Source organism: Monopterus albus, unplaced genomic scaffold, assembly GCF_001952655.1.
Source record: "Monopterus albus unplaced genomic scaffold, M_albus_1.0 scaffold40.1, whole genome shotgun sequence".
Taxonomy (NCBI): Eukaryota; Metazoa; Chordata; class Actinopteri; order Synbranchiformes; family Synbranchidae; genus Monopterus; species Monopterus albus.
Genome location: NW_018127920.1, coordinates 2658816 through 2678319, shown reverse-complemented (window position 1 = coordinate 2678319; position 19504 = coordinate 2658816). Strand labels below are relative to the sequence as shown.

The following is a 19504-nucleotide window of genomic DNA, read 5'->3' as shown; positions in this document are numbered from 1 at the left end:
TCTCTGTCCCTTTGCCTTTCTGGTTGTGATGAAGCTCTGTGTTAGCTGGTGGTCCAGACTTCAGGCTTGACTTTGCTGCCTTTTTCCCTGAAGGCTTTTAAAACAAGGCAAAGACAAAATACTTTATTTAATACATAAGAAAGAAGAAGGCAAGAACAAAGTTATTACATTTAAGCAGCATGAGCAGGATTACAAGATTATGCATGGCTAACACTGACTATTTAAATAGAAAAAATGGTTTACTGGCTATCTTTGAAAAACATTTTGTCCTGCAGCGTCCCCCCATTCCTTTTCAGTGTCAGTTTGGGTGTCCACTAGTAGCCCCTATCTCCATACACTGTTGGAGGTTTAAAATGATCTTAGAATGGTTATAAATATGTTCACCTTATCCTACGTGGGTGTTAATGTAGCAAGAGATATTTACACTTGGCGGGCTCTAGAGGCCCAGACAGCTGTGGTAATACATGCTATAGAATGAAATGTCTCAAGAGTTTGGTACAGGATGCAGCCCAAGCATGTGAACACTATGTGGTCCCTAACAGAACTGTCTTAACACCCTAATGTAACAAGCCTGGTGGTCGGGTTCTCACGGTCACTGGACCAGTATTCCCCTGACCACCAGTTGGCAGTATGGGGCAAACTGCTGCTTGGTACCACACTACACCAGGACAAGCCACATATAGGTGAGATTTGTGCTTTAATGGAAGCATTTTCAAACATCATCATTTACTTTGAAGGTGGTGACTACGTGGTTTGTTTGCCCACCTACACTTATCATGCAGCCATCTCCTGACTATTTACCGAACAGGACTACTGGTCAAAAAGAGAAGACATTAAACACAAGGACTGACTTTTGTTTAATTGTCTGAATTGTTTTTTTTTTTATTACATTTTACACAAAAATTCTCGCCAATGTTTTGCCTTGTTTACCTCAACAACAGGACTTTCCTGTGGCTTCTGGTCCGTTGCAGCCAGTGCACAGCCAGGTGTGGGAGTTTGTTCCTCTGAGCTCCCAGTAGCAGCGACAGCAGTGAGACTCTCCCTGATAGGTGGAGCGCTCAGACATCCAGGTGTGTCCAGAAACAGGCTCCCAGGGGGAGATGCCAGCAGCTTTCCAAAAGCTGCTCCTGATCGTCTGCAGCCCAGAGCTCCATCACTGCTAACTATGGGTGAGCTGTGGAAGGGAGTTATCTTTACTTTGGGTCTTTGACCACTCTGTGCTGCTTGTCCCTTGGCACCCACGGGTGTCCCCGCAGAGGGACTGGAGGGTCTTCTGCCTGGCCCAGGACCGTCAGAGGCTCCACTGTGATCCATTGCTGTCAAAAGTGGGCTGACTGCTGAATCCAGTCAGACTGCAGGGGGCCTCAGTAGGACTTGAGTCGAAACAAGTTTTACTCCGCTCTTTAAAACACACACACACACACACACACACAGAGAGAGAGAGAGAGAGAGAGAGAGAGAGAGAGAGAGCTCGTCTCAAGATTCAATAAGGAACTCTGTCCTTATTGATCAGTATATACACTTTTGCAACATTCTTCATGCAGGACATTAACAGTGCACCAAAAACTTTTCACATCTTTGCATTGCAACGAGGTTTAAAGACAGAAGAAAGGCAAAGCTCGGACCGGTGGTCCTGCAGTCAGAGCAGGGGCCCATACGAGACAAACGGAGAGCGTAAACACGTTACAAACACCCTAAAAGTTAACAATGAAAGGAGAAGCGGCTGAATTTCATCCTACCAGCTTTAGTCCGTCTATTGTAGCTGTAAACGAGCGATAGATGGACAGGAAGACGAGTTTCTACTTCCGTCCCCACCCGCACTGCGCGTGACGCGCTGTGTGCGCTGCTTCCATGTCCTCACTGACTCGGAAAGAGTTCAGCTACTAGTTAGCGACGTGTACCTACTGCCTACAGTAAGTAAGGACGGCGCGAACCAGCTCCGAATAATAATGTGAGATGCAAAGAATGTTAAAACCTTTGTAACATTTTAGACAAAAGTGTTTTCGCGGGTTAAATCGTGGGTTTAAAGCGAAAACGGAAGTAGGTAACAGTGAATCATCTTGGCATACGCTCAAAGATGTGCCATCTGCTGATGAGTTGGAGCAAATATTTCTATAGTCTACTAAATACTGGACATAACATATTACGTCTTCAATTCATATTAATACAAGTGAGAACATGTCTGAGGGATAATGATCTAATAACCCCACCACACACTACAACCAGTGCTTTGTGTGTATAAGGGCCCTGTAAAAAGAGAGCTACCAAAATATATATAAGGTAAAACATATTTTAACTGATTTGACCTTTACCATACTGGCCAGGGAGTGGCATTATCACACAATCCTCCACAGTCAATTCACCAGGAAGACGTACTTAGATCCCGTACATAAAAGTACCACATATACTGAAAGTACCACAAAATTAGCCTACTCTGTTATAAGTCCTGGTTTCAAATTTTTACTTAATTAGAAGTACAAAAGTATTACCATCAACATATAGCCTGCTTAAAATGCCAAAAGTACCCATAATACAGAATCTCTATTAGTTAAGGTTTAATTATTTGTGTATTATTGTGTTCATTTTAATGGTTAAGGTGGAGCTAATTTTAACTGCCTTATATGCATAGAATTGAAATGACTTTAAATACTGCTGGGTAGTTTGTGAATTTCCCAACAGAGAGCAGTAAAGTTTTATGATTTTACTGTAGGCTATTTTGTGTTTTTTACCTTATTCTGAAAAGTTGCTAAAGTTCTCAAATTAATGCAGTGGAGTAAAAGGTTCTGTAACCCTAATACTGAACCACTGAAATGTAGTCAAAGTATGAAGTAACAGAAAATGGAAATACTCAAGTAAATTACAAATACCTCACAAGTGTACTTAAGTACAGTACTTGAGTAAATGTGCCTAGTTCATGTTGATGGCAAGGTAAGAATTTCATTGTACAGGTAAACACATTTCCTAACTGTGCATATGACAAACATTTGGACCTTGACCTAGTTATTTTCCACTTCTACTACTCACTGTGACTGATAGTTATCTTGATAAACAATTGTTTTGTACACTGAGGGCTACTTTGATTTTCAGCTTTGAACAGTATGTTTGATAGACACAGATTATTACATATAATTGGTGGAAAAAGTATCAAAACCTTCACTTACAATTCCAAACAGTAGCCCCCCCCCATCCCCCGGAGGTTTCCACCTTTTATTTTGTTACAATGTTGAATAATCGTCACTAAAAAAAAATTTGACACAGATTAACAGAAAAGACACTTTCAAGTCAAAGTAAAATCAGATCTCTAAAAAGTGAGTACACTTATTAAAAAATATCAGATAGTAAATATTTGATTGCTTAAGCATTCACACCCTTTTAAAGTGACTCACCTAAACCATTACTGGTGCAGCCAAATGGTTTTAGAAGCTATACAATCAATCGCGATTCAATGTTGTAACAAAATGAAAGATGAAAACTTCCAATACTTTTTATAGGCAGTGTAATTAACAGCACAGTAGCCTATATTAAGGTAAAAAAAAAGTCAATTACTATTTCAGTATAAGTAATTCTATCAAAATTAATTTAAAACTATTCATTCTGCAGCAAATGGTTTAGTCCAATGAGGCCCAGGAGTCTTAAGAGTTACAAGATAAATTCTGAGGGGACTGGGAGAAAATTAATGAAGGACAAAAGAATAAACAATTCATTTTGCTATACGCCTTTGATTTCTTTATTTTCGAGTCTTTGCTTTGTTGTGAAACACTAGATATTGTCAGGTTTTGAGAGGTACATCTCTTCAGTGGATCTGGTAACAACTTATCTCAAACATGCCAAGGAGCCTCCATTAGACACTGCTTTTTTGGTAGGTATCATAAGCCAAAGAGGCTGGAAGCCACTGGTCCCATCTTCAATAATGTGCCAGTTGTTTTTCTTTTGTTATTAATTTATTCTTTCTTTAATCAAATCTTGTGAATAGTAACTACAGCAGTCAAATAAAGGTAGTGGAACAAAAAGTGATTATTTCCCTCAAGTAAAGCACACGTGCCACAACATTCTACTTAAGTTCTTGAGTCATGTAAATTTTAACATTACATACACTATGTGGTACAACTTTGGAAAACATTTTCAGTAACAATTTAACCTGTATATAGACACTGTACAATTTCTGTCTGGCTTTTCTATATACATTTTAGATATACGTAGGCATATTCTTTCCTTCTTGCCTCTACATATTATTTAGCTGTATGTATATATTTGTATTTACCATACACATACTTGAAGTATACAGTATATGCCACTATATACTTGGCTATTAAATTGTGATAATACAGGCTGTTTTTGCAGTGAGACACTGGCAGCATCACATCTCTGTCCTCCAAATGTAAGACGACTGTTAATGTAAGATGAATATTTGACCCTAGAGTCCAATTTGCCATCACAAACTGACCATGTTGTGATTGGCCCAATTATAAATATATTCTAAGCAACGCAACTACTAAAAAACACAAACACATGAACATAATCAATAATTAAAGTTACACCTCTTTTAAAAAGATCAACTGTGCTTCAGCAGAACAAAAACAACCCTTTACTTCCAGAGTAAGAAATAAACTATTTGACACAAGTGGTTTTAACAAATGTATTGGAATCCAGACAGCAGTTGGAAAACAGTCAAAACTATAAATAAATGTAATGCTTTTCTGCAAGTTTGATGAATTCAATTTGATCAAAAATATCAAAATGTATTTACAAAAGTTTGAGAGACCAAATAAAACCTCAAATCACAGTGATGTTGCATCATTGTACAACTGTTAAGACAAAGAAAGAATGTATGGCGTGAACCCAACCAACACATGTTCAGCTGGGGAAGAAGTGAGGAATAACAAACATGGCATTGATCTTAAAATGCTGAACTGGATCATGCATTATAGCCTTAAAAATCTGTAGGTAGATAACTTGCAACAGCAATATCTGGAAAGTTGATTGTCATTATAAAACTGAAAACTCCTGATCAACAGCAAAAAATATAACAAAAGTACAAACAACATCTTTCATCCAGGCTTAAACATTCAGTGTACAAGGATGATTTCACCTGTTTCCAATAAAAGTACTTCAGGTTTATGTTGAAAACAAAAGAAAAAAACCGACTAAATACTAGAGGATATTGGTTGTTTTTGCACAAAAACCTTCAAACTTGACATCACAGATGTCATTCATGTCTAAATAACCCACAACTAACAACTTGACTCCTCTTACAGTCCAAACACAAAACAACACTGTGTATTCTCTTTTTTTCTTTCCTTTCATTCAAAGTGCTAAAAACAAACACCAGGTTTAAAGACAGTGTTGATTTGCAGTGCCTGGTTTGCAGGAAAGAATAAGCTCCAATTGGGTTCTAAAAAGGTACTCGTTCACTGTGCAGCAGTAATTTCACAGTGATTTCAATCCAAAATGCTGATTCTTACATTTAGAAAAACTTCAAACTTACATTAAATCTAGAGGTTAAGATCGTACCAGCAGTCTTTATTAACAGGAAAGATGAACTGCAGTTTTAGTTCAACATTTTGGCTGATACGAGAGTGAAATGATCACCGTCGTGGTGGAAGTTCCTGGTTCTTCATCCACTTCATGTGTTGCAGGTTTCATCATAAGAAGGAGGAGCATCTGGAACATACAGAGACCATATGACCAGCTAATTAGTACACCAACACTCTGAAACATATCACGTTATCCACATGATGTCATCAGCAAGAGCATTAAACAGTCACAGCTGTATGAGACTGTGACTGGCAACAAGTCACTTTTAGTGCTGGACAAAAATGATGAGGCAGCTCTTAGTTTTATGTTCCAAACCCATAGTTTTAAATGTAAACTAAAACCATAAGTCATTAAATGTTACCATTTATTCATTGTTGTTACAACATATGTATTTAAATGTTTTATTCCTTTATATACCATTTGTCATCGTCTCTGTTCCTCTTTATCTAGTCTCCCTGAAAAAGTCCTCATTTTAATACATTTTATCTTATTTCATTTATTTATATATCCTTTAATTGTTAAATTGTGTCCATTAGTCTTATTGTTTATATTGTTTTCATTCATTCTGTCCATCAGTCTTTTGTAAACCAGTCTGAATAGCATGGCCCTGTATGAACAGTGCTATACAAATGTGTATTTGTATAGCACTGAACCTTTACTGTTAATATACTGCATGTTCAGAACAGCCTGCCTGTCTGGTTTCACTGTGCCTAACAGTGATGGTCACAGGTAATGGCTCATAGAACTTGGTCTGTATATGTCTCTTTACCACAAAGACCGAATTCTGTGCTTCAGGCTTTGACTATTGTTAATGTATAACATGGTTTTAGAACAGTAACTGCAAATAGGAGCGTTAACGGCTATATTGTTCTTAAACTAAAAAGCTAAATTGGCAGTACCTTATTCAGCAGTGAGTAATGTCTGGTGGTATTGCCTTCACCACTCAGGTGGTGGTCTACTGGACTGGACTGTACTGCATTACACTACTTAATAGTACTTCTAATGTTTTGTCCACCCCAATGACATACAAGGGACTTAACTTTTCCTTGACTCTGTGTTGTGGTAGAATTCCCTGCAGCTGTTTTTGATTGCATTAGATTATACAGGTGCAGCAAATAAAGAGGCCACTGAGTGCATCTGTGATATAATGGCTGGAAAGCAATGTCATGATATTAAATCTGTTAATATGCGACTGTGTTCACTGTCACTCTGCTATAAATGCAAGACTCTTGTCCATGTTGGAATTTTGTAGAAACAATGGCAGTTTTTCCCAGTGCCTAATGAATATTTTGACTTTTTATGTTTTGATCTTAACATGTGAACTAAAGCAGATAATGCCAGCAAAACTAGTTACAATTGTGATCTAAGGTCTGTTGCTCTTGGGTAATAAGTTTGAATATATTTAAAAGCCAACAAATCAGTAAACTACAGCCTCCTCCTCTATGTCCAAACAGCTCCACTCATGATCAGAGCCTGGATGGCACAGAATGAGTGTGTGCCAGCTGACCTTGTGGATAAGGTGAGATGTCGTAGGCTGGAGGCAGGAGGAGTGGTGTTGGCACTGAGATGGCCCCGTTGCCAGGGGGGTAAGGTGCTGGCATGCCTGTGGGCCCACAGGGTACAGGACCAGGCCCATTGTGCTGCTGGTTCTGTGCAAAAAAGAGGCCAGGAGCATAGCTGAAAGCGTTGGGTGACACGAGCTGAGACTGTCGCTTATTGGGGAAGCCATCATACATCTGAGTCCCACCCTCTGCTCCCTCACTGTACTCAGCTGGAGGAGCACTGGGGGAATTATAGGAGGACGTCTTGGAGCGAGGTTTTGGGGCAGGGCGGGGGGGCAGTGTGGGGGCAGTGGCAGAGGTCGAGGTGTCAGTGGTAGAGGCAGGGGCTGGGGTATCTTCAGCTGCAGCAGAGGGAGGGGGGGCTGCTGTTTTGGGACTATTATGGAAGATTGCTTTTTTTTGTCCAGAGAGATGTTGCCGATGTGGATGGGTAATGTCAATGTGACGTCTGGAGACTTTAGACTGACCTGATTGATCAGAGGAAAAGAGAATGTTAGTTTAACTTTCTGCTGAAATGCATCCTAATCCTATGTTTGTCTCTAACTGCTTTCTAGCAGATGCTGTTCTCATCAGAATCCAGCGCTCATAATGAAGAGAAGTATAGCACATTATAGTGCAGCCAGTCTGAAGAGTCCCCTACTGAGGTTTTACAGGAATTCACCCTGGACCATTGATTTGACAAGTATGCCTATAGAATATCACAAGCCCTTTTCAGGATATATTAAAATTATTTAATTTTCTGTTTGTAATTCATGAACATGAAGTGATCGATTTATTATCACACTTTAAACGAAGAGAACAACTGCACATGCATTTCATCTTGTGCTGCTGCAGCCTTGACATTTATGTGACAACAGTGCTGCTATGACTTTTTCTGTCGTGAAACCAACATGTAAACTTTCCATCACATTTACATTAGCGGGTGGATGACTGAAAGGCAATATGTTGATAGATATCCCTCACAAGTTATCCTCATTTGGCCCACTGTTTGTGTAACAATCAAAAACATGTCGCACTTTATCACTTCACAAGAAAATACTGGTGATACTGTAGCAGCAAATAAGCATATCTTACCTTTACATAATAGTCAATCTTTATCAGCTCACAGCCAGCGAGGGAGGACTGAGGAATAGGAGGAACGATGATTTGCTCCTTCCACTCCACCTCCTTGCCAGCCTTTACCACACCTCCCTCCACCTCCGCTATCATCTTTACATCATAGGTGGGTCTTTTCATCTCATAGGTTACTCTCTGAAAACATACGTGCACACTGATATTTGTAAACTGGACTCATTACATGATGACTAGGCAACAGAATCTTCACCAACAAATGTAAAAATGCAAGGATTTATTACTGTACCCTTTACCAATACACAAGAACTGTTGTCTGAAGTTTCATTTATGAATGTGTTTCTATATTTTTACTTAATCTTAACAAATGTTTTGACTACCTAGCTGCAGCCCAAAAATTTGTTAGTAAAACACAGTCATATTATTACTTTATAAAGTTGATATGATTAACATATTAGCAAACAACTATACTAATTACTCATTCAGCAGACACAGAGAAACATAAGCACTTATGTGGAGTCGTGCTTCAGACTAATATTCACTCTTGTTTTCCCTCAGTTTTAGCTCTTTACCAGCTTCTGAAGAAATAAGACTCTTTCTTTAGCTGCTAAATGTTCCACTATGTTCACCAGCTACAGAGTATCTCCAAGTCTGACTTTCTGCTATGTCATCATGTGCAATGGGTTTATCAGCACTTTTTCACTGAAAACAGCTGCCTGCTGCTGCTGGAAATGAGGGTCCAAAGCAGCACAGTCAGACGCATATAAACACACACAGTTACATGAGCCCTGCCAAAGAGATAGGCTAAGGATAATCACCTTTATTGCAAGCATTAGCATTACATGCACCATGTTTAAACACACAGCTGACTGGAGGAGCAGCCCCTCCCTCCTCTAAACAGAGACCAACAGAGAGAAAATATAGTGGAAAAACAAAGCAGGATGGCTCACTTCAACACAGGAGACTAAACTTGGTGATGGTTAAAAGAAGTACGGGGTGTATCACTCATTATGTTCCAATAGTGGAAACACAGCATATGACTACACTGTACCTATACCATGCTTACCCAGATATCTCACCTAGTATTTACATTTTTCTTATTGTCAGCAAAGTCAAAGCACCAATGATTGTATCCTAATGAGAACTACTGGGTGTTTTCAGATCCTAATCCTATGTGCCATGAAAACACATCACTAAGCCACACTGATGCACTGGGTAAAAGTTTAACTATGCAGCAGCAGAAATTTGTTTCACTAAAATAGAAAACCCAGCAGCAGAAAATAATACAGTAATAAATTCATAAAATCAATACATTATAAAATAATTGTGAAAAATACTGGATTAGTTTTAAGTAGTAAGTAAAAGTTTATTTATATAGAACTTTTCTAAACCCAAGTTACGAAGTGCTTCACAATAAAAGAAAAAAAAACAATAATAATAAATGGGACAGCATATTTAGAAGAGAGAGACACAATAAAACAAAACCAAATATAATAACAATAACAAACAAACAGAACAAAAACAGGTAAATCACAATGGAATCCACAAAAATAAAATAGGGACAGAGGCGCCCTATCAGGGTCAGTGATGAATGCCTGCCTAAATAAAACAGCTTCCAAAAGAAAACGAATCTCCAGCAGCAGGCTCTTCCACAGCTTAGGAGCTGCCACCACAAAAGCTTGGGCACCCCAGTGTTTACGTCCAGATCTAGGGACTTTCAAAAGCAACTGATTTGAAGACCTAAGGGACCTAGCTGGTGAATACCAATCTAAAACCTCTGAGACATATGAGGGTACCATAGGGTGCCAAGCTTTAAAAACAAATAATGAAATCTTAAAAGTAATCCTCAAACAGGTAGGAAGCCAAGGGAGGGAGGCCAAAATCAAAATACATGTATTAGTTAAAAGACAAGCTGAACTATCTGAAAGCAAGACAGAGAAGCCTGAGAAATCACAAAATAGGCTTAGCCTTAGCCAAACGTCACAGCTAAAAGAAACTTGTTTTAACCACCAAACTGACCTGCTTGTCCAACTTAAGGGCACTATCAAAGCACCCCTAGGTTTTTTTTTTGTTTTTTTTTTACTTGTGGCAACGGAATAAGGGCACAGTTATAAAACCACCCTATTTTCATTAATATGCAGAATGTTTAAAGATAGCTATGTTTTTACATCACGCAGGCAATCAAACAAGGATGATAATAGGAAATTCTTCTTCCCCGTCACAGGTAAATAGATTTGAATATGATCGGCGTAGCAGTGAAAAAAAACAGCCTGTACTTCTTAAAGATAGGACCCAATAGAAGTAATTCTAACAGAAACAAAACTTGACCAAGGACAGAACCTTGGGGACTCCACATGTAAGGGGAGTGACAGAAGAAGAGTAATCCTCAATACAAACAAAAAAACTCCGATCAAACGAATAAGACTCAACCATTTCAAGGTGACAACGCAAATACCAACATGGTTTTCAAGACATTGCAGCAAAATATCATGATTCACTCTATCACTGTAATAGATCCTGAGCCTGAACATAACCTGGCCCTTGCAGGTTTGGTCGAAGCTGTAAGAAGTGCTTACCTGCATCAAGCTAGCTGCCATGTTGCCTGTGGTTTTCCCAGATTCGTTGTGGATGCCGACTATCACCTGGATGACCTGGCCTGGTGTGTAGCCCTTCATGTCAGTCTGGGCCTTCAAAACCACTGTGCCTGTTTTCATCAGCATGTAGGTGAACTGCTGGGTCACTGCAGATGAACAAGTACCCTGCACAGCAGCACATCACATTTGGACATTAAAATATTAAACTTTTAACTCCCAGTTAAACCTACATGAATGTAATATCAACTGAATTTCTCAATGTAATAGTTCCAAATCAGGACCTTCAGTATTTAGAGCAAGTAACTCATGACAAATAAAATGTGCCAAGTCAGTGGTCTACAGCTGTTATTTTAGTGTGCCATGTGCTTATTTACTCAGCACTTCATTATCATCATTAGGTGTATAATGATCCTGAACACAAACCGAAAAAACGCAGTACAATACAAAAACTGAAAAACTGATACCCGATGACAAAAACCTCAACCCCCCACCCCAAAAATTCTACCCTATAGCCACCGCTGCCTTTTGAGCAAGCATTACATTAGTAATTTAACAATATTCATCTTTCATTATTAACACTATAACATGCAAGTCAGCAGTGTTATTCTATGCAAAGTTATTGTTTAGTATTCATTTCTTTAGTATTTCCAATTGTTGGTCATTTAATAAAACCCAGAGAAGTTTGCCCTATTTTTATGTATCCCCCCCAAACAAACCCTCTGTCACCACTGTTTAAAATGGCATTCAGTTTGATGAGAGGTGCAAACAACTTGTTTTGGTCCAAAAAAAAGTCCAAGTCTGTTAATGTAGGGCTCAAATGAACAAAACAATGATTGTGGATGTGTTTTTGAAATCTGAAGGCCAGCATGTGCCTCATGTATTGGTCTAATAAAAGACTGACACATATACACACACATCCAATCGAGTCTCACCCATATGTCTGGCAGTTCATTGAGGTTCAGAAGGCTTAGCAGGAAAAAAGGTTTCTCTGTGCTATAATCCTTGGCAAAGCGCGGCGTGTCAATAAAAGCCCTCACTCTGTAAATGATCCGACCATAGCTGCCTTCAAAAGATGTCGGAGCAGAGGCTGTGGGAATGAAATCAAATAGATATTACTTTTATCACTTAACAGCAAATACAGAATCATAGATCAGAGCAGTTAAAACAAGGTTATTTGATAGTGGTACGTTACAGCCAATAATTACGGTTTACTGAATACAAGACTTCTTAACCTTTCAAAAGCTAACAAATAGCCAGTGATTTTCCAGATTTTTAATGTAAACATAAAAGCAAGACTCCAGAAGAGTGCCCTGATACAGTGAAAGCACAACCACGTTGTGACAGAAAAGTAAAAAGACTGGTCGGTTTGGTTTTGAGTTTCTGTGATGTTCCTCTTCAGACTGTGGAGAAGGCTCTACCTGGAAAACTAACCTCCAGCAGTGCCATGACAAAGGCCAAACACAAGAAAAGGGTCTGTTCTCACATACTCAAGACAAAGTGACAGCTGAAGGCATCGCTCTGGAGACATCAGGTCACAGGAAGCAGCGTAACACACCCTTCTTTCCTTTCATTCAAAAGCTCCACTTCACATTTTCAGGAAGTGTTCTCATTTTCATTCTCTAAAATGCCTTCATTGGCTGAACAATTGTCAGCTTTGTTGAAATTCAAATGAGGGACAAAATCATGTAAATACATTATAATATACTGAAATCAGGTAGAACACCAGCACAAGATACAGGGTGGGCCACAGAAAAGTAGCCTGCTGCCAATACTGTGTTAGGAGCCAGGTACTTGGGGCTCTGGGCTACTTTTCTGTGGCCCACCCCGTATAACCTTAAAGGAAATATTGTCACAGTTTTACATTATGCAGTTTGGACAACACTGTATTCACTGGAGTAAAAACTGAGATTTGGGAACAGGCTGACGTCACCATAATAATGCCAGTCATACAGGCTGTAAACAAGCCAAGTTTATTTTAAAAGGTCAAACTGGAAATGGGTACACTGAAATGTTAGTCATAAGCATCACTGCAATGGAACTATGATAAGTATGGTAGGTCAAAGATGAAGTAGAAAGTGATTCTTTAAATTTTGGATGTTTTCAACAGGTTAGGTCATGTGTGACCTGCCGGACATTTCATTTCAACCTGTCTGGTTAACTCACTGCTGGTGTTTCTTGCCCATCTGACATTTTTGTGATGTTACTGTGTTTCCAGATCACCGCAATTAGTTTGGTGAGTACAGTATACTCATAGGAATGTTAGACAACACTATGAAAATAAGATCCACCTTATGATACAACAGAATCACTTCTTTGTTCAACCGCTGTATTCACATAGCCTGTCATGCAAGGAACAAGTAACCCAGTGGTTAGAAAGCGATTATACTCAAAAGCTGCACGAATTGATATGTTGTTGGTAGCAGTGAAATAACCTGTACACATCAATCACATTATAAAGCTGTTAAGGTGAACATGAAGGAAACAGTTCACACCTCCAGCAGACACACATCAACATCAGCATTCATATGAAGTCATGTCCATGTCCACCTGATGAATCCAAGTCCCATATTCCCTCTCCTTTTAGCTCTGCTTTGGTCTCTGGTTGCAGAGAAAATTTTGTGTTTCACTGCTACATAGCCCACCATCTTCACCAGGAATCTCTAAATGTATGTGATAGTGATGCGCAGATCTTTCCTGAAATAAATACTTCTTATCCCAACATTTCCTGTTCTAGATCAGTTATCAGATTAAAAGACCAATTATCTTTGTTCAAAATAAACACACTTCGATTATGATGCTGCAAAACATTCCGAAAAAAGTTGGACAGCTGCATTTCAGGGCCAGTAATAATATAAAACAATGAAATGATGACTCCATTTGAAACAGGTGATGTCAACAGGTGACTGTGTCATGATTTGGTACAAAGGTGGCATCCAGGAAAGGCCGAGCCCTTTAGGAGCAAAGATGGGCCGAGGACCAGTTTGACAACATATGTGTGAGAAAATTATTGAAATGTTTAAAAACAATCTTCCTCAGATAAAGATAGGAAGGGATATGGATATGTCACCATCTGTGGTGCAGAACATAATTAAAAAGTTCAAGTTATCTGGAGGGATTTCAGTGTGTAAAGGGCACAAGCCTAAGCTGGATGACCGGGCTCTCTGATACATTAATGGGACATTAATGTTGAAAAATGCAGAGATTTTGGAGCAACACATGCTGCCTTCAAGATGATGTCTTTTCCAGGGACACACATGCATATTTCAACAAAACACTGCAAAACCTCATACTGCCACATTACCAAGGCCTGGCTATGTAGGAAAAGGGTGCGAGTGCTGGACTGGTCTGTCTGCAGTCCCGACCTGTCCCCAGTAGAGAATGTGTGGAGCATTTTGAAACGCCAATTGTGTCAACAATTGCCGTTGTGCACCTTAAGACTTGTTAGCAGGAAGAATGGGACAAAATGACACCTGACACACTGAATCACTTGGTGTCCTCAGTCCCTAAACATCTTTTAAGTGTTGTGAAAAGGAACAGAAAAGGAACTTTTATCACAATGTGTTGCAGCATCAGAATTGAAGTGAATGTTTATTTTAAACCAAGAATAAAATTGATGCAGTATCACATCAAATAATGTGCTGCTGTGCTGTTTTCTGTTCTTTACCAAAACAGTGAGCTAAAGTGGTTAAAATATCTGTTGTGTTGAGGAGAACTGATCATTCTCTGTAGGGTCTTTACCATGAGGGAATCCCCTTCACACTACATCATACAAACATCCACTGTTAATATAAACATCCTGATTAGAGCAGCTTAAAATTGCTGCAATTTCATGTTAATCTAAACCCATCAAATTCAAAGTATGACTACAACACATTTGGCTGGTTCAAACATCCTGTAGTGCAATGTTTCACCCCATTAAATGATGGGATAAGAGTCCTGTTCTCACTGCTGCTCAACCATAACACAATTAGCATAAATATCAACATGTCTGTCAGGTGCAAAACAACAAATGTGAGGGCAAAACAAACACACACACACACACGCGCACGCGCACACACACACACACAGTCAGAAAGAATAGGAGGCAACAAGTATAATTTGCATCCCTACCTGGTATGAGAAACTTGAAGGGAAAAGTGTGTTCTCCCTCTTTCAGGGTTCCTGTATGGGACACAGAGAACACAGATAATATCCATCAGTGGAAACATTAACAATGGCCCTGCTGTTTCCCAAAAGGCCTCAGGGCTGCATATGGAAAACGGTAATCTTCAGTGCTACAGTTTTTGACCTTGAATTACTGTTGCCACACTGTTTTATCTATGCATCATAGAAAACAAAACTAATGTATTGTTTGAAGATCCGTCTAAAAGCTTTGTGTGTGGCTAACTGTTTTACTTAATACACTGTGGTATCTCCTGTGGTAAATGAAAGTATGCGAGGCCAGTTCAGGCTCTCTGATCCATGACTCTATGCGAATTATCCTGCTGTGTTAAGCTATACCTATCTGGTATTAACTGCAGGACAGATTCAACTCTTTGTATCAGTTTTGTAGTTAGCATGTACGTATACCTTTGTCTGCAAGAGAGAAGGTGCTGTTGAAGTACTGCTCCTCCATCATCCATGCCAAGTCATTTACTTTATTGGTGATGCCACAGAAGCCATTGCAGTTCACTTTGATGGCTGCAGGTAAGAATACATAAAGTCAAGTATTTAGCCACAGAGACATTTCTCAGCACCTGCAGCATTAAAACACTTGTCATGGGCAAATTATGTCAGACAGTCATTAACTTGTTTCACAAGTATTACACTAAATCTCAGAGAAATAGAAATGAACAGAAGAGATGACTGCTAGTAATATGAAACCTCACACTCTTGTGGTTATGTAACCAAAAAAAAAACTGTCTAAAGACTGAGGTTATGCAGGGAAGCTTGTTTAAATCAGCCATATTATAGACGAGCATTACTCCTAGTAAAGTAGGCACGAATAAAACCAGCAGCAAGGAGTTGTAGGCAACGAGGAGTTCTATTCTTCCTTCTAGCATTAGGGCTACTGGGACATTTCCAACTGTTGAATAAACATGAAACTTTCATGTGTGATCATCATCAGTGCAAGCACAAAGTTCAATGGTGACAACAAGGCAGTTTGAAGGTTCCAATTATCACTGTGGTTTGTCTGTCTGCCAACCACTGCGTTTTGGATCAATGTTTTTGTCTTAACTGCAGGAGCTAAAGGCTACGTTGAAGCTAATCAGAATCTGTACATAAGCTTTGATCAACAATGCATTTTAGTACCTTTTATACCTTTCTAGGTGTTTCAACCTCATAAGCAAGAGGATTTCCAACTGTTGAATTTTAAAGACTGTGAATAATGGTGATTTTTATTGACAATATTTTGTGTCATGTACATATAAGTGCCCAACACTCCTTAGAATTACCATGATTCCTGTTGCTTTCTTTAATTGGTTTTTACCCAGTCACTGTCTTAAAAATGTATTTCTGTACTGGGAAGCAAAAATGAGCATGAACAGAACCATTTCAAACTGAAAAATGAATGTGAGAATTCAAGATTTGGAAAAGAGCTGGGAAATGTGCATTAGCTTTAGACTGATGGGTTTCAAGGCCACTCTCCAACAGTCAATGTTTTGTGCCTAAATGCATTTACATTCCATGATCAAAAACATACAGGAGGACAGGTGAACATTACACCACAAGCCACGGGACTAATGTTACAACAGCCCTACTGATCTGCATGATCTGATCTGGTTTCAGGCTTTCCAAGAGATTGTAGGGCCTGGCTGCAACAGAGCTGTGAGGTCCAACACCAATGTTGAGTGGGGGTGAGGTCAGGGCTCTGTGCACCTCAGTCAATGTCTTTCATACCAAACTGCTAACCATTTCTATAAGGACATGTCTCTTTGTGCCGGGGGAGGGAGTATTCTATCATGTTAAAACAGAAAAGGGCCAAACACAAATGGTTGCTTGCCACAGAGTTAAAAGTAAACTGACTTATAAAATATCCTTGCACAGCATCAAGATCTCCTTTCAAGAAAGAAAAGAATAATGAGCTCCATCCATGAAAAACTGAGCCACATAGGCTTGTTTAATTAATAAATTTCAGTCTAAAAACTATATAAAAGCACTTTTCAGTGTTTCTTTATTCTAGACTTTTGCAACAGTCCTCTAGTAATCAGTGACTACAGTGGCTCAAACACATTTTATTTTTAAATACAATGTCAATATTTGCCCTGACTTATGTCTGTTATCTCACGGCCCAACCCACGTCATGAACCACCAGTGATTCAGACTGTTGCATGATGAGAGAGTTTGTTTCCTGGGAGGCGACACTGTGAAGCGGACAGTCTGACCAGCTCTACCTGAACAGGAATGTCAACAAACTGGAGAGCCCACAAGCATTCAAACAGAAACTCCCAGACATACAAACCTGCTCTCAGTAGGCTGAGAGTTGCAGGGAGAAGGAGAGAGAAGTCTTAAGAATGATGTCATGGAGAAAATGTCACTTAATAATTAGGGCAACATTTGTACTAAAGGCCCTTCATAAATGGGCATTTATCCTCCTGAAGATGAAGAGAAACATGTTAATAACTTGCAAAATGTTGCTCTGATGGTGAAATGGCATTTAGATGATACATTTCTTTCTTAGTGATAATAAAGCAAAAATAAATAAAAACTTAAAAAACTGACAGTGGACTGAAAACAATATGCAAAATAGTGCATTTGTAATGTATGCACTCTCTCTTTTCCTGACACTGTTTTGTATTCAAATGTGTCCTCTACCATTTGACACTTTTACATAATAAAAGCTGCTGAGGCTTCAGAAACAACATTTAGATTAGACGTTCTGAAAGAGAAGTGCTGTTGATGTTCAGTTGCAGTTCGTGGTTATAGGCTACTTGATAAAGTTAGTAAAGCAGGCCCTGTATTCCCAGGAGAGTCATTCAGTTAAGAACAGCATTTAACACTTATTTTTATTACTGAATAAAACAACATTTCTAGAACATTTATATGCATTTAGTGTTAATTATTTACCTATATAACGTCAGAAAATGACCATTTAATCAATAACAAACTTACTGCTTCAATTTATGGGTGCAACAATTAAGGTTTTTTGTTTGCTTGGTTTTTTGCAACACAAAATAGGATATTAATAGGACAGAACATAGAAGACAAGATAATAGATACAGGACATTTACTAAAGTGAAGCAGGCGGCTTTTCGTGCAACGATTCACTGATAAACTGATCAGATGATCAAATAAAAGTTTGATTAGTATGTTTCCAAATGTGAGAGTTTGGTGCTTTTCCTCGTCTTATATTATAATAAATGCATTCTCTTATTTATTCTGGACTGTTGACTGGATTAAACAAGACATACAGTATGAAACTCCTATGGATACTTTTCAGTGCTCTCTGGTGTTGCATAGATTGAACAAGTGGGCAGATTATTTATTAGTAATAAATATTTGTTAGTTGCAACATTACTTCCTTCATACATTTAGATCTATAAAAGTGAAGTCCTGTTAGTAGATGAGGGCTGACTTTGATAAACCTAACTCCTGTTGTCCAGCAACTGTAGTAAACACCTGTCTGATCTGATACAAGATCTGCAACAGGTGACAAACTAAACCGTCTCCAATGTCTTCCTGGCCTGTTGTTCACAAAGAGCATGGTCATGAAGGTTTTGTCGAGTTCAGAGAACTTAACGTTGGAAAATGAACAATTGTTGTAATTGAACTGAACAAACACAGCCCATTGTTGTTGTGTGGTCACTGGTCAAACACTGCTGGGGGAGGGGGACATGGACACGTGAGCTCATACAGACTTATGGTAACAGATGCCACTCAAACTTCCCATTCGGTCGCATTCAAATCTCTCAGTAGAAGCCACAGTGAAGAGCAACTTAGCAAAGTTATACTCAGGTTGTGTTGTAGGAATGAGTTCACAGTGCCATAAAACAGCCATTTTAAAGTCAAACACAGACACTAGGTCTACCACACAGTGTCGGGCCAACATTAAAGTGGTTTTCAAACATAAGAGCTCGTTTCCAAAGTGAAATCATAGTATAATAAGCAGAGGCTAAATTATACCCCATGTAATCTTAGTAAGCCCCTCACTTCCTTGTTTGTTGTGTGTTCCCCACCAGGTGCGCCATAATACCTGCGGCAGCCTTTTAACAGACTCTTACCTTTACACAGCAGCTGTTGGCCCAGTTTGATCGTCACGGTCCCAGTGATGGACTCGCCCGGACTGTACACATCCTTGTTTTTGTCAAACGCGATCTGAAACGCCTGAAGTTTCCCCATGTCTTCGCCAGCGACACTGAAGCTCACCTGTGAGCTGAGCACGGACAAAACACGCACTTTCGCCGCTTTCTATTCCCGCCCCTCCTCGTGACATCACTGACTTGTCCCAGATGACGACGAACAGGTGTAGAAACTCTGGAAACTTGTTTGGACTTATTTCGTTTCATTTAATTTTATTCTGTTGGGATACTTGTTCTGACCAGATATTCCTAAATTAAAACTTGAGAGCAGAAACCAAACTTTTGATCTTATTTTCTAGCTCTAGCAGTGAAAGCATAACATCTAGAAGTTTTACAAGGTTTTTATTCAATTTTTTTTTCTTCTTAGGCTATCAATCCTTACTGTCTTATTATTATAAGGTGTAGGATAACTGAAAACTCTAATTTGCCCATGAGAGTGAGTTGTTGTCAAGGACTTACCCCA

General features: G+C 39.1%; 1 protein-coding gene across 1 annotated transcript; it reads right to left on the bottom strand.

Moving 5' to 3' along the window:
- Positions 1-4622: 4622 nt before the first annotated feature.
- On the bottom strand, positions 4623-19212 carry arrdc1a (arrestin domain containing 1a). Its single transcript, XM_020599129.1, is given in 9 exon segments — positions 4623-5661; positions 7043-7481; positions 7484-7564; positions 8172-8348; positions 10745-10927; positions 11695-11849; positions 14873-14923; positions 15332-15442; positions 18964-19212. Coding segments are annotated over 9 exon segments (1353 nt in total). The 5' UTR covers positions 19082-19212; the 3' UTR covers positions 4623-5623.
- Positions 19213-19504: the final 292 nt, after the last annotated feature.